The sequence below is a fragment of the Sceloporus occidentalis genome, unplaced genomic scaffold, assembly GCF_023333645.1.
Source record: "Sceloporus occidentalis isolate IW3139 unplaced genomic scaffold, rSceOcc1.0.p SCAF_2, whole genome shotgun sequence".
Taxonomy (NCBI): Eukaryota; Metazoa; Chordata; class Lepidosauria; order Squamata; family Phrynosomatidae; genus Sceloporus; species Sceloporus occidentalis.
Genome location: NW_028316982.1, coordinates 9,203,833 through 9,220,497, shown reverse-complemented (window position 1 = coordinate 9,220,497; position 16,665 = coordinate 9,203,833). Strand labels below are relative to the sequence as shown.

At 43.3% G+C, this 16,665-nt stretch overlaps 1 protein-coding gene across 3 annotated transcripts in view; it reads right to left on the bottom strand.

Annotated features, from left to right (window-relative positions):
- Window positions 1-6,091: 6,091 nt before the first annotated feature.
- Window positions 6,092-16,665, bottom strand: part of LOC149317952 (major facilitator superfamily domain-containing protein 8-like) — a 38,414-nt gene continuing 27,840 nt past the window's right edge. For 2 of the 3 annotated variants that reach the window (XR_016279948.1, XR_016279949.1), the window contains exons 12-13: window positions 16,460-16,605; window positions 6,092-11,431 (exon numbers count right to left, since the gene is read on the bottom strand). Coding sequence is in view for 1 of the 3 variants with exons in the window: in XM_089508722.1 (XP_089364848.1) it covers window positions 16,516-16,605 (90 nt within the window). In the remaining 2 variants the exon portion in view is untranslated. Of the gene's footprint in view, window positions 11,432-16,135; window positions 16,606-16,665 lie in introns of those variants that run through there. The other variant, XM_089508722.1, reaches the window with a different exon arrangement.

The window sequence follows — 16,665 nt, the reverse complement described above, 5'->3', positions numbered from 1 at the left end:
CAAACCACAATTACAACCTCCTGCATCTGTCCTTGTGAAGGGAGGTTGGGGGGCTGCCATTGAATTTGGCAGGATCAGAAAGGAAGGCAGAGCTGAACTTTTGACCCCATGTTTCGAGGTGCCCGAGCAGATGCCGAGTGCCGTGGCGCCCCGTGGCGCTGCCAGCAGGTTGCCGCTGTGTTTTCATAACCCACTTTGTCAGCCCCCTCGCCTCCGCTCGCCTGCCCATCCACCCCACCCATTCCATGCCTGCCAGGGATTAGAGAACATTCCGGTTCATTTGCAGGGCACTGGGTGACTCGCCTTGGCAACTACCCCACCCATGTGCGCGCCCCCCGCCCGTGGCATCTATGGTTATATTTAGCAAATACATGAGCTGGATGCGAGGTCAGTGTGTATCACTGTGAAAGGGAAATTCCGGATGGGAGATGAAGAGTTTACTTGGTAGGGGTTTAACCCCCTGACCCTCTTCTCTGCCCAGCTGGTTAGGATAATGGCCGTCATCCTCAAAGAGCACATGTCGGCTTTCCTGGTGCTTTCTTTAAGAAGCATATGTGCAAGACAGTAAGGTAGAGAGGCCTCTGGTTAGCTTCACTTATAAGCCCATATTCTCAATTTCTCTCCAGGGCCAATCCAGGCCTAGGAATGTCCAAACAGAGATGGCCCCTTTCACATCTCCTCTATAGCAGAACGGGTATTGCCATGGTAACAAGGACCCCATGGCAAACCCATTCACCCCCATGTGATCTACCAAGCATGCCTTAGTCCCAGCTGGACCTTTAATTCAGGGCTCTTGCATGCAGAAGTTCTTCAAAATCTGGCCTTAACACTGCAAAGGTTTTTGGTTTGTTTTTGCACATTCCTAGGGTGTGAAATTCTTCTTCAAATGCATGCTAAATACAGAAGAAGCTACTACTGGGCAGCATGTATCCATAACCGGAGTCAACATGTACTAGCGCTCATAAAAGTTAACTTTTGGGGTGCATAACACCCAGAATATTGAGCAGCATGTGTCCATGATCTGATTCACCACAAAGCAGAACTCAAACAAGTTAGTTTGACCCCCAAGAACCCTCAATCTGAGAGTTTTCATCCACAAAAGTAATATTTACAACTTTTGAATTATTCTTTTTCTGATATAGGTCTGTTTGGGAAAACGTCCTGGCATTGAGAGACATTTGACAGTCGAATATACTACCTTAGAAGATACTGGACTATCCTTCATTGGTGGTTTTCCAACAAAAGTTGAATGGCCACTTCTCAGGAATATTTTAACTATGGAATGACAAAAAAACCTACAATCGTCCATTCATATCCATGGATTCAAGCATCCATGCCTTGAAAATATACACAAATATATATGTAAATTCCAAAAAGGCTTAATTTTGACATTTTATATAAAAGTCACCATTTTACTATCCATTGTATTTAATGGGGCTTCAGCCTCCATGGATTTTGGTATCCATGAGGGGGTCCTGGAACCAAACTCCAGCAGATACCAAGGACCCACTATATTCTCTAGCATCTTAGCCTAGATTCTTTTATTAATCCCAACTAGATAAGAGGAAAATATAGCCCAAAATACAAGAGATCTTGAAGATTGACAGAGCTGAAGCTAATAATGGAGGGAACCTGGGTGTCACAATAGAAAAGGCCCTATTTCTTGGGCCTTTCAACAAAATCAATCTTAGAGGTGGGTCCACAGGAAAGTGTATGTTTATCATGCAAAACACATGAACAAACATTTCTCGCTGAAATATGATGGGCTAATGTGTGTAGCTTCCCCCCCCCCTTTTTTTTTTTTTTTTTTTTTTTTTTTTTTTTTTTTTTTGGTTAAGTATGGGAGAAAGTGTATGCCACTTTGAGACTAATTTTTGCAAAATTTCTCAGTGCAGGAAATAAATACAATAAAACTGTAGTAAATATTGCCTTTACCAGCCAATGAGGTGTAGTAGTTTCGGTGTTGGAGCAGATTTCTAGGGAACCGGGCTCTGAATCATTTGGCCACAGAAACCCAGAGTTCTCAGCCTCAGCAATGGCAACCTCCCTCTGACTAAGTCTTGCAAAGAAACCTCATGATCGGTTTGCCTTAGGATTACCAAATGTTGGGAACAACTTGAAACCCTGCAACAATAACTGTTGCCTTATTGCATGGACTATTAAAAATATATTTTTAAAAAGATTGACTAGGTGTATATGGAGCAAAAATTGGCTAGGTGTATATGGGGGAAAGATGCAAATCTATGCAGAGATGTGTGAAGTTGAAGGCTTTCATGGCCAGAATCCACAGTTTTTCATGGAGGTTTGGGGCTACATGAATCATAGAATCATAGAATCTTAGGCGCGTTACACACCGCCATTTACTACGCGCTCCACGCATCCTAGGGTTAGGAAGGGGCGTGCTAGGGTTAGGAAGGGTCTCACCTTCCTAACTGGCCCCATTCCTAGGATGCACGGAGCGCGTAGTAAATGGTGGCGCCCGTCCACACGGGCACCACCATATTTACGTCTCGGACGCACAGAGTCCGGACGTGGTGCAGTGGAAGTGACACCACGAGTGTGCGCCTTGTGCCTTGTGGCGCCACTTCCAGGGGCCAAAAAGGAGCGCCATTTCAGCGCTCCTTTTTAGCTGCGCCGGGAAGCCTCGTGGTCTGGCCACTAGGGCTTCTCGGCGTAGCTAATGACGACGGAGGCAGACCGCCTGCTTTAGGGTGGTCTGTAACGCGCCAGAGTTGGAAGATACCGCAAGGGCCATCCAGTCCAACCCCCTGCCATGCAGGAAATCCAAATCAAAGCATCCCTGACAGATGACCATCCAGCCTCTGTTTAAAGACCTTGAAGGAAGAAGACTCCACTACCCTCCAAGGGAGTTTGTTCCACTGTCAAACAGCCCTTACTGTCAGGAAGTTCCTCCTAATGTTGAGGTGGAATCTCTTTTCCTGGAGCTTGCATCCATTGCTCCAGGTCCTAGTCTCTGGAGCAGCAGAAGCATAAAGCCCATGCTTCTCCCCAATGAAAAGCATGTAGCAGCTGTTCTAGCAGCTGTTCAGTGGCTGGGGCAATGGAACTGCATCTGGTAGCACACATTCCCCTCAATTGTTGTTGTTAGATGTTGTAGTTGGCAGGCTCTTGTTGCACACCGGGGAGCTAGTCTTGCAGAAGGTACAAGATACCTCCTTCTATAAGGCCTTTTTTTTATTCTGTTTTAATAGATATTTTAATTGTAACATGTTTAATCCTGTTTTAAGGGGGGGAATTTGGGACATAATGTTGTAAATGTGGATTTTAATATGTTGTGAGCTGCTTGATTGTCTAGTTACAGAAAAGCAGGATACAAATAAAAGTTTTATTTATTATTATTATTATTATTTATCCTTCTGTGCTACAGTTACGCTTCACTTCAACCCTTAACTGTTACCAGGATAAGAGGCTTTTGCATTCCTTTCTCTGGTCCCCAAGTAAATCCACACCATCTCAACAAACTTATCTCCCTGGGTGTGGCTCCTATCTCTGATGCCTAAAGAAAAACAGTTGGTGGCCACAAAACTTTCATGTAGGGAGACTCTTGCAAACTCCTCCAGGCTGGTCTCCAGAGTACTTTGTATCTTGATGCATCATGGGCAAACTGACCTGGCACACAATATTCATGTACCATATCTCAGGGAAGCTGCCAACTTGGATCAGGCCTGTGCTTGGCTCTCCTTGTATGATCACTCCTACACCTAGTTAAAAAAAACATAATACTCCCCACCTACCAAGGGCAGTAAGCAGCTTGTTCAGAGCCATGGTCCAGATCCATCAACCAGATAATCCACATTTGGGGCAGGCTTTCATCCGTTTAATTTGTATGTCTTGTCTGCCTCAACACACTGTGCTGACTGTGGGTGCATGTGCAAATGAGAGTTGCCTTCTGCTTTTGGACTCAGCTCATTTGCCCACTAGTAAGCTTGTTTTCCTTCCCTGCCAGTTCTACAAAGCCATAGGAAAGCAGGAATCCAGCTCAGCAACCTCTTTTACCTTTAGGCACTGCAATCTGTCATTTCTAATACTGTAGTACCCCCTGCTGGAACAGGTTTGCTCTCTGCTGCCTCCTGATTCAAGTATCAGAAAATCATCCAGATGTTTTAAAGGTGCAGCAACCCAAGATCTTACAGAGCAAAGGTATACAATTGAACACTAAAGTTAGAATCATCCAAGCCATGGTATTCCCTACCACTGTGTACAGATGTGAGAACTGGACAGTGAAGGAAGCAGATAAAAAGAAAATTAACTCATCTGAGAAGTGGTGCTGGAGAAGAGCGCTTAAGAAACCGTGGACAGCCAAAAAAATTAATGGGTCCTTAAGCTGGTCGAGCCTAAAACCTCCCTGGAAGGCAAAATGACAAAACTGAGGCTGCCATATTTTGGGCACATCATGAGAAGACATAACTCATTGGAAAATACAATAATGCTTGTAAAGGTGGAGGGTAGTAGAAAGAGGAAGACCGCACAGCAGATGGATGGATTCAGTTAGGGAGGTCACGCTCATGAATCTGCAAGACTTAAGCAGAGCAGTGGAGTATAGGGGGACTTGGAGATGTCTCATCCACAGGGTTTCCATGAGTTGAGGTTGACTCAAGGGCAGGTAACAAGTCAATTATGGGCAAGGTGCAACATATACATTTAGTATATTCAACCTGGATTCATCCTGAATTATTTACACCATCTGAATTGGCCCTTAGCCTACAATACCTGGTATTAATTGGTGGGCACCCATCCAAGTACTAGCCAGAGTATATCCACACCATTTGCCAACAATACCCTAAGGGCATTATTATTATTATTATTATTATTATTATTATTATTATTATTATTTATAAAGCGCTGTATATTTACACAGTGCTATACATACAATCTTTTTAATTGGACAGGTGTTGGTTATTACCTATAAAGCCCTAAATGGCTTGGGCCCAGGGTACTTGGAGGACTGCCTCTCCCCATATAATCTGCCCCACACTCTCAGATCAGCCGGGAGGCAATTGTTGAGGGTTCCTAATACGAAGTACACCGTGACTGCACAGAGGGCATTTTCCAACTCGGCCCCGCAGCTTTGGAACTCTCTTCCCGGCGAGCTCCGCTCAGTTACCTCCCTTGACCTGTTCAGGAAGAAGCTGAAAACCTACCTCTTCCAATAGGCTTTCCCCTAGGTGTTGTGACATCTGCTCTCTCCCCATTACACTAGCACTCTTAAGCTAGTTATTGTCGTGGTTTTTAATGTTTGTAATTTTTATCTTGTTTTAAAATTTGATGTATTTTCATGAGATTTTATAATGTACATACTGTTGTAAATTGTACATTGTTTAGTACCCTTGTTGTAACCCGCTTTGATCTCCTTGGAAAAGTGGGCTATAAATAAACAGTATTATTATTATTATTATTATTATTATTATTTTCTGTCATACTTACAGACACCAAGCCTGTTGGAGAAATGCACCACCATGACCCCCCAACACTAGCCAAAAATAAAAACAAAAACAACAGAGAAGGTTCAAGAAACAGGAATGGGATGGGGCACATGTTGCATGAAACCATGAACCAACATTTTCAAATGCCATGGGCTTCTTTTGACTGAAGATTTGTGCTCCACGGTGCCACACCATATTACGTCACTCCTAGTTGTTTCCTGTCCAAGGGCTCCCCTGATTTTTATTAAAAAAAAACATACACCTTACTATAAAGGCAGCACATTTTGATTCATTGGTGAGCATCTAGTTTGTGGTGCAGGTCGTGACATTAGATATGAATGCGTCAGAACCCTCACATGCCTCCATATTTTACCTCCAGATGGATTTCCACATGTGTGACAGTTCTTGTGCAATCTCCTTTGTTTCCCATAGTGCCTCTTAACTCGTTCCGGTTTTTATTACTATTATTTATCTCTCCAGATTTTTACTACTATGGCTATAAACTGCTATGGCAGTATCACTCTGTTTTTCCTAAGCATGAGATCATCACTTCAAAACAAACACATATTTTCCATAGTCATCAGTCTTCTCCATGTCTCATGTCTCCCACTCACTCACTCATTCACTCAGAAAGAGAGAGAGAGAGAGAGAGAGAGAGGTGGAATCCTGTGCTGAAGAAAAATAGTGATGCCACTACAGAGGTCTTTTTAAAATAAAATAAAATAAAGAGCTATTTACATGGAAGAGTGACCAGTTATGGATATGTATTGTGCAAGGGGACAAGGATTAAAAGGGGGACAATTAGTGGCCTGCAAAGCACAAAACATTAACGATTACATCCTAAGACACTGACCCAAAATGAAACAAACTGCAAAAATAGGAATTCTGAATCCACATGTTCACCAAATGTGTCAAAATACACCGGGGCAGAAGAAAGTGTGATTCAGTTATAAAGTTGTGGCAGTTGATGGGTATTACTGGAATATATGCTGGGGAACCTTTCTCACTACACCTTTATAGCACTATGATTCCAGTTTAACTGCTATGGCTGCAACCAATGGAATCCTGTGGTTTGTAGGTTATTGAGAATTCTAAAGGGCCCTGCCTAAACTGTCAATCCCAAGATCCTATAGGCTGGAACCAGAGTTGATAAAATGGTGTCGTTGTGCTATAATTGTGTGGTGTGCCCGGAGACAAGAGAAATAAAAATAGCACATACAGCAATAAAAACAGTCATATCCCAACACATTTGGCCAGCCTAGAGAAACCCCATATTCTGTTCATGGAAACTGCAGTGCTGATGTCACTTGAGCCCAGACCAAAGAAAAACATTTGTTTCCACAAAGAATCTGCCTCTATACAACTGGCATCATGTCCATAAAGAAAGAGTCATGTGGCACAATGGTTTTGCATGGAACATTCTCCTCTTTGGACCACTGTTGCTTCTGTGAGAATCATCATGCCAGAAAAGTCAGCCATCTTGTTCATCTCTTTTTCCAATGTAACTAACCCACAGTGGGAATTGTGTGGCCCTCCAGATGTTAATGGACTGCACCTCCCAGTATTCCTCCCTGTCTGCTGTGTTAGCTATGGCTGCTAGGAGTTGCAGTCCAACAGTATCTGGAGAACCATCTAATTCCTTCCCTGCTCTAACTTATGAAGATGAAAAAAGCCACTTTGATGAATTTTGATCAGCAAAACAACTCAGGGAGGAGACACACACACACACACACACACTTCCCTCTCAGCCTTCGAGGCTGTTTGCCATTGAAAAAATAAAAAGATGGTGAAAGGAGCCGTGTTCCCTGCACATCATGTGTCATTTCAACCTAATACAAATCTGCGTGGGTAGGCTAGCATGTAAACATGTTTAGCAGGTTTAATTTACAGCAGCATGGTCAATTGTTTAACCAGGGGTCCTAGAGAACAGATGTATATCAATTTGACATGGAGGCAAGAGTAGTGCTGACAAGGACTGAGCAAGACATTACAGCAACAGATCAAAGTCTTTAAAATGTAGGTCACCATCACCGAAACTGTCAAAAAGCAGCATAAAGCAAGCCATTTCAGCTGGAGAAGTGGTGAAAGGAAAGGATGCTGAACTCTGCTTCTCATTATTATTTTTTCATTACAGCTTCTCTTTGCATGGCTTTCTCCATCCTAGCTCATATCTAGGGCTCATTTCCACTCTGGGAAATATATCCAGGGGCAGCTGTGTTAGCCTTATAGCAAAGTATAACAATATCCAAAATCCACCAAACAGGGATACCTTTTCTGGGGCAACCAAAACACACAATATATATGTTGCAAGCTTTTGAAGCTCCACTGGCTTCTTCATCAGGCAAAAATCATACAGGACAAAGAAAAAAACAAGGGTGATGTTAGTCCTTGACTTTGAGAATCTCCTCATACTTACATGGCCAGAAATAGGAACGGGATACCATATGAACCCTCCATACCATATGAACTGAGGACAACAACAGCAACATCTCGACAAAATGCAGGCCTATGACTAAGGTAGTCATCTTTTTCTGTCTTTCTTCTTTATGATTTTTAACAACTTTGCTTGATGAAACCAATGGAGCTTTGAGGGGTTGCCACATGTATATTATGCATTTATGGTTGTCCCAATAAATGTATCACTGTTTTGTGGATTTTGGATGTTATCGTACTCTGGGAAATAAACTAGTAAAACCATGGCTGTCAGCAATAGCATTTACATTTCTATACCAGTTCATAGTGAACTCAGCACTCTCTAAGCGGTTTACAATCTGTAAGCCAATTGCCTCCAACAAGCTGGGTACACATTTTAGTGACCTACGAAAGGATGGAAGGCTGAGGCAACCCTGGAGCCCTGGGATCGAGCTCACAATCTTGTGGCTGCAGTGCTGGCATTTAACCACTGCGCTACTAAGGCTAAGAAAAAAATATTTTAAAAAGTTACAATGCCCAGGATCCACTAGTCATAGCAGTAGCCACACTCTGGCTGTGATGGAGGTTTAAGGATATGCTAAGTAGCAGCACTTTCCTAGAATCAGCTACTTCTTCATAAGAAATGCCCACCTGTTTGCTAAACACCTGTTACTTTGGCAAGATCCCTCCCAATAAACCAGTGTTTCTCAGCCTTTGGTCCTTCAGAAGTTTTGGACTTCATCTCTCAGAATCCCTAACCACTGGGTATGCTGACTAGGGTTTCTTGGATCCAAAGTCCAAAAGAGAACCAAATGTCCAGAACTGCTGCAGTAAGTCACAGTTCAGCCTCACACTAGCAATATCTAAGGCAGAGGTGGGACTCATACAGCCCTCTTGATGTTGCTGAACTGCAGCACCCTGCATTCCTCAGCTTTGCTTATGATAACTAGGACTAAAGGAAGTTGTCTGTGACCAGTTCAGGGCCCACAACTCAAAACAGCATTTCATTCACACGTCAGCAAGCAAATCAGAAGTAGGCTCCATGCCCCGCTAAGTCATGAAAAAGAGCCACAAGCCTTAACTCACTGTGTCACCTTGGGCCAGTCTCTTTCGCTCTCAGCCCAACCTGCCTCACAGTGTTGTTGTAAGAATCCAAGTGCAGAGGAGGAGGAGAGCCACGTACCCCCACCACAACCTCGCTGGAGCATGAGAGTCAGGATATAGACATAGGTAATAAATAAATAATAATAATTAATACACAACACTCAGAGAATGCCTTCTTCTTCTAGCTAAAGAGGGCTTTGCCCAAGGACTTCTGATCCTGGCATTATGGGCATAAAGTCTTACAGATGAAAACCATGATCCATGTGGCTAGGCAACATCAGAGTGAAGAGAGCAATAGAGAGCAATATCAGAGTCAAGAGAGCAATAGTTATTCAGGAGAAAGAACTCACAAGCTAGGGGAGGCTGCAGCAGTTTGCTTTTGTCTGAGCCTACTGGCAAGGACAAGGTTCTGCCCTGGCCTCTCCTCTCCTCCTACCTAGGTCCAAAACACACTGCAGAAATAATCCAGTTTGAGACCGCTGTAACTGCCCTGGCTCAGTTCTAGGAAATTCTGGTAATGGTAGTTTTGTGATACATTTAGCCTTCTCTCTTGAGTGTGCTCTGGTGCCATAATAAACTACAATTCCCAGGAATCCCTAGCACTGAGCCAGGGCAGTTAAAGCAGTCTCAAACTGGATTATTTCTGTACTGTGTTCTGAACCTAAGTTAACTGAGTCCAAACTACCTTTGCACAAGCTGAGGACAAATAGGGCAAGAGGGAGGAAGAGATACTGGTGCATTTTAATTGGGACTGTCTCCACAAAATTTTAGGGTTGCCTACAGTAATGACTGGTTTGAAGAGGCATGGCTGTAGTGGTGGTGATGGCAATAACTTGCGCCCACACATGTATGTGGAAGCCTTGGTTGTGTATGAAGGTGCAATATTCAAAGATCAACCGTCTCTGCATGCACACTTTCTTAAAATAGTGGTGAGCCACTTCCAAGGTCTCTAGAAATGAAGTGACCTGCTGTAATAACAATGGATGTGTTGGAGAAGGCTAATCCCTCAATACTTTTAGGTAGAGGCTACCCTTGTGTCAAGTTTGGAAGCTTCAATTAGTTCAAAATATGGCAGCCATATTGGTCACTGGTAAGCCCAGGTTCGACCATATAACACCTGTTCTAAAAGCTCTCCACTGGCTGCCAATCAGCTTCCGGGCACCGTACAAGTTGTTGGTTATTACCATTAAAGCCCTACACGGCTTGGGTCCAGGCTACTTGCAGGAACACCTCTCCCTATACAATCCACCCCACACTCTCAGCTCCTCTGGGAAGAATCTACTTCAGCCACAGAAGACCAGATTAGCTGTAACTTCCCAGAGGACATTCTTTTCTGCCGCTCCGAAATTGTGGAACGACCTCATGGTCGTCAAGATAAATCTCTTCCTGCAGGCCTTCCCAGACTGACCCCCCGTAGATAGATAGCCCCATCCTCCCTTTAAAGGTCCATGACAGTCCATTCCATTCTGATTATATTATGTTATTGATGTTGTTTTTAATTGTTGAATTTTTTATTATTTTTAATGGAGGGAGGGTTTGGAGTTATTGTAAATTTATTATGACTTTGTATTTTACAATGTTGTAATCCCACCTCGATCTGTAGGGAGAGGTGGGAAATATAAATAAATCATCATTATCATAGCAGTTGCCCCCTTGGTATGTCCTCTTAAAATCCAGCCTAAATCCAGAGCAGTTCACTGTTCCACTTACATTGGCACCCCACTTTACCCCCATCACCCTTGGATGTCTCCAAGAAAACATGGCCGATTCCATGAGTTCTTCTGATGCTGATGGCCAGTGACTCCTAGTAAACCCTAGCCAATATAGCTGATAGTGAGAAATGCTGGGAGCTGTAGTCCAACATCTGGAGGGCTACATGAGCCCTGTTCCTACGTAAGAGAACAAGGATGATGAGAGAACACAAAGACTCCTGAAGGTGTAGGAAGGGAGAGACCAGCCCACCCCAAGTCAGGCTGGACTACAATCCCTTACCATACTCAACCTGCATGGACATGTGGGGGGCACCAGTTTTAAAGAAGAGTGGAGTAGAGCAGCATTCATGGGGCTCACTGCCCAATGCATGAGTCAGAGAACAAATCACATGTTTGAGGTTGTTCAGACAATCTCCTATACAGTTCCTTTCCAGGGTCCAAAGACAATAGCCTGGTGGGCCCCATAGGGGCAAGAAAAAAAGTGACGCTGCGGAGGGTGTGAAAGGAAACAGCAGACCCCACCCTTAGGGGGAAGCACTGAGCCAGGTCTCAGGCACAGGGCAGAGATGAGAGCAAAGCAGGTCTGATCAGGTGGAGATGGAGTGTGGAAGGCATAGCCAGCTTCTTGGCTGGATCTTGTTCTTCTTTTGGATGAATCCAAGCTCTTGCCTGCTTCTCATCCCAGCAAGAGATGAGCGATATGGAACCAGGATCCAGCTGGAGAAGGGTGGGGGTCCACAGCAGCAGTCAAAATGATACCTGCATGAGAATGACAGATGTAGGAGCGTCACATGAGGAATCCCAAGAGAACTCTTGACCTAACCCTCAGAGACAAATCTGTCTACATCACACTGGTTTGATAAGGTACAGAGTGGTTAATCAAATGTGCATCCAACCCTAAGCTGCATTTATCTCAGGCGTGGAAGAGACTGCCCAAAAATGGTGGCCTGCCGGCACCTGGATTTCCACCGGAGGGAAGCCTCAGCTGCCAAACAGTGAGGCTTCCCGCTGGCAGAAAAAGAACCCACAAAAAGTGGGTTCTTTTTGTGACGCCCAAGTGCGCAAATGGCTATGCATCCTTCATGTCATAATGGCAGTGCCCGTGTAGACAGGGTGCCACCATTTTGACGACACCAGTACGTACTAGGATTAGGGAGCATCTGCATGGTGCGCACTCCCTAACCCTAGTACCGCCACTGCCACGCCACATTTTGCCCATCTGTAACAGGCCTGATAGCTTTCCAAAAGTGTAGCCACCACTTTAACTCTGTGGCTCTATCCTTTGGAATTCTGGGGTTTGTAGTTTTGCGTGTGACTTAAATTTCTGCAGTGTACGTCCTTGAACTGAACACTGGAGATCACCGAGAGAGATTCCTAAATCCCTGACCTATAACTAGGAGTGCAGACCTTCCACATAAAGGTATGTAAGGCCTTCAGATAAAGATTTATCTGAGATGACACGATGTGCACATATGTGTGTTCAAGTCACTTGTTGTTTATGGTGACCCTATGAAATTAATAGGATTTTCTTAGGCAAGGAATACTCAGTAGTGGTTTTGTCTGTTCCTTCCTCTTAAATATAGCCTACAGTACCTGGTCTTCATTGGTAGTCTCCTATCCAAGTACTAACCAGAGCTGATCTTGACCTTCCAGGGTTAGATAGGATCTGGTGCCTTTAGGATATTAAAGTGACATGACAGCATCTTTAAACATTTAAAGAGATATCATGGAAGAAACTTGTTTTCTGCTCTCCAGAAATTAACAGCATTATCACATGAGGCAGGTAAATTGCAAATGCATCAGGATAATAGCAGCTTTGATGGGGCTTGACACTCTTCCCTCTTCTGTTTTGCCGTGAGAGACCATTTTAAAAGTGTTACTTTTTATCATCTTTTTATTATCCATTATTGATCTCCTTTCCTGCATCTGTTGTGGTATGCTTTCCTGTGTGAAAGTTCAGTTGCACTTTCATATTGATTTAAGATGTTCAGGGGGTGTGCATTGGGTGGGGAAGCATAGTGGTCAGAGGTGAAAAAGGCATGAACATTTCAAATTGATTTCCTTTAAATTGCCTAAATAAATGCAAGCAATTTTTAAATTTGTTTTTTTTTTCTTTGTAAGAAAAAAAAATCCACCCCACCCCAATAGGGCTTGTCAGAGATGCCAAAACTTTGCTCAGTTCCCCCATTCCACCTCCTTTTCCAGCCCTGTTCTGGAGTCTCTCTGTTGCTACAGTGCTGTGATGCCGTGGTGCGTTCACACCCGCTTTCTCTCACAGGTACACTCACACACACCTGGAAATGTAAGAGGGAAAGGCAGAACAGTCTAACAATTTTATAACGCATTTATTTCATTAACCCTCTGCCTCTCCATTCAGACAGACTAATTGCTGCCACATGAAAACCGTGGAAAGATCAGACAAATAGGTCAGTAGCTGCTAACTTTCCTCTGCAAGCGATTAGGTAAGTCTGGGAAGTCTGATCTATCCTGATCAAGGAAGCCCCAGCACAAGGGGGAAAGGCCATTTTAGAAATAAGACTGTTTTCATTTCTATTTCAGGGGGTGCATCCATGTGCGTATTTACATTTGTGCCAAACAATGAAAAGGAGCAGCGATAATATCTTGGAGGAAGAATGGGTGGGCAGCCCCAAATGGTGGTGTGTGCAATGCGGTTTTGGTGTAAATGAAACGCTGTAGTGCTGGGATGGTTCTGAAGTTGTGCAAAGAAAGAGAGCAATCCCAATTGAATAGTGTTGTTACAGGCAATGCTGCTGTAGCACTAGAAGAGCCTTGTGTGATAATGTCCTAAGACACAAACCAATAGACTGAAATTCTAAGAAAAGAGATTCCACCTGTTTCGCCATGCAATGGACTATCTTGGAAGGCAGTACACTCTCCTTCATTTGAGGTCTTTAAACAGAAGTTGGGTGGGTATTGCTTTACCTGTGAATTCTGCCATGATAAACAGTTGGATTAGATCATCCTGGCAGTCCATTTCAGCCCTATGATGTTACCAAAAAAGCAGCATGGAAAAAGCTGCTAAGCTGTTAAAAGGCAGATAATCTGGTTCTCCCTCCCTCTGGTTTACTATCTTGCTCAGGTGGGACAGCAGTAAAGAGCCTCAAAACTGTGACTGAACAAAATCTGAATGGCTACAACTGCCAGCTGCAACTTTTCTTCCATTGGTACTTAAGGCCAAAAGTTGTCTCATCCAAAATGTAAAGTAATTTATGCAAAGAGAGGAAGGAAGAGCTTATGGCAGGGAGTTATTTTTAGCCTGCAGTTATGAGCATTCAAGCAGGCTCTTTCATGACCATTCAGGTCTAAAGTACATGGATTTAAGAGGACTCTCTTCAACTTTAAAACATGCTTTAAAAATAGGTAGCCTTGTTCCAGCAAAGCTGAAGAACAGATGATTCCTTGGAAGTTTTGCAAGCTGTCATACATAGAGGTTGACCTATTTATTTAAAAGTGTAGCAACTTCTTTCCCCCCTGAACTGCAATAGGAGGAGGTTTTGTTGGTGATGGGGAAGGATCTGAAGGAAGAATCCAGGGAATGTTTAAACTGATATAATTTGTTATGTTGAACTAGAGAGCCACCTTATATCCTTGATATTTTGGACATCCTGGTATTCAAAAAACCTTTACTTTGGTTATCGTTTTATGTCTCTGCCTGAGTGTCCTTCAGCTGAGGGTTTTGAAAAGAAACCTGTGACACATATACAAATCCAGGCCCAAGTGGAACATATTCACTGTGCCATTAGGACCAAAATAATAATAATAATAATAAATCCAGGGAGTGATTTAAAGGTTTCAGGAGCAAAACTGGTGACAAGGAGCCAAGGGTGGTGTCACAAGGGTAATTTGTCACAGCAACTCTTAAGATGCCCAGTCAGTAGGTGAGCGAGGACTTCAGCCTGGCTGTCCATATGGTTAACAACAGAGGGGCTAAGCTGAAGAACACAGAAACCGCATCTGTAGGGCTTAGGGTCAAATGAAATATTTTTCAAAGGGAAGGGAGAAGGAAGGGGGGGGGGGAGGATTATTAACAACTATTTGAAAATTTCTCAAGTTACAGATGGGAAGAAAAGAGCTTTTTAAAAATGAGATTGTGTGAGAAAGCAGAATTTGGTCTTTTCCGTCATCCATGGACGTTATCAGACAAGGGAAATTGGAAGTAATTTCCAAGTAATAAGCAATCCGAACGCAATCATGGGGTTTAATGTTATTGCGTGATAGACTACCACATTTAATTTTGGGCAATGGGAAGTCGGTCCGAACGCAATCATGGAGTTTCACGTTGTTGCGTGAGAGGTGATCCCACGCAATTTTGGGAAATGGCAAGCTATTTTCAGGCGATGGAAAGTCAGTTTGAACGCAATTCGAATTCACATAAATTTGCTGAACTAGCGAATTCACATGAATGCGTTCTGGCCCCACTTTCTTTTCATTCAAAATGAAGAGGAATTCCTCCCATGTGATAATCTAGTTTCTAGAGCAACTGGAAGAAGAACTTTATCTTTACAGGGCAAGTGAGCAAGCTCCAAGAATCTGGGGCTAATTTCTCATCCCTGGAATCTGCTTGGCCCCACAACAGCTACCCAGAATAGAAATTAAAACAAGTCTTCTTTTCAAACAAAACAAAAAAATATTTTAAAAACTTTTAAAAGGGAGACCATACACATTGCTTAGGCTGCATCTACACTGCAGAAACAATCCAGTTTGGCACTACTTTAACTGCCATGGCTCAATGCTATGGGATTCTGGGAATTGCAGTTTTGTAAGACATTTAGCATTCTCTTGTCTGAGAGCTTTGGTGCCAAAACCAAATACTATTATCACAGTTCCTAGCACTAAGCCATGGCAGTTAAAGTGGTGTCAAACTGGATCACTTCTGCAGTATGGATGCAGCCTCAGAAGACAATTCCCACTCCTGGAGGATTATAGGAGTAGCAATTCACTCCACCAAAAAAAGAGCAGTGAGGGGAGGCCTGAGAAGGTCCTCAGGGCCACAAAATAGTCTTAAATGGGCCTCATGCAACCTGTGGGCCACAGTTTTCCCCACAATAGGAGAAAGATGCAGATTAGCAGTGGAGTGCTTAGTGTATTCACTGCAGTCAGTATTTGCAACCAATGTTGAGCATCCAGCCATGAGTAACCAAACAGTGAGAATTTATAAGGTACAAGGAGAGATTATAGAGGATAATTTTGTAGCTTGATCTTTTTTATTTGTAGTTATCCTTACCTGAGTTGTTGTGGTGGGGGAGGGGGGAGGCATTGAGAGCATTTGCAAGCAAGAGCTCGCCAGGATTGGCTTTGTAACTCCAACTGATAAAAGTGTCTGGTTATGATAAGAAAAATTAATTTAAAAATATTTTAAATAAAATGAGGAGCCAAAAAGTTACATCATCACAACTGAGACTTATTAAAAAGAGCAACCTTTGCATTTGGGTCATGCTATTTTAAACCTTTATTCACTTAAAACTATGTGATAATTTGTTCCACATTACAATAAGGAAACCCATCACTGAAAGTCTTTCAGTTGATCCTGAAGCATCTACATTTTCCATTGTTCTACAAAGCATCAAGGAAAGGACTAAAAAACTATAGATGTGTGTACGCACACAAGAGGAGGCATTCAAATGAAGACAGCATGAACATGCCTGGAGGAGGAACAATGCCAGACAATTCATCTCCTCCCTGGAGGATTCCATCGCCAGGTTCTCCAGACCTCAGCTGTCTCCTGGAATTCAAATGTCACAGCCAGAAGCGAGCATTGGTTCTCACCTGGGTGAGCGTGCACTTCACATTCCTTCAAAGGCATCTCCAGTCAACCGGACTTTTCATGAATTGCATTCGTCTTGAGATGTTCGTGGTGACAGGTAACCAGCCGGTGGTTCTACAAGGTAGGCATATGATAGTCCTACCATAACCTGGAGAGGCAGGGATAAGGAATTAAAAAGAGCATGTCAGCTCAGAAAATACAGCAGCAC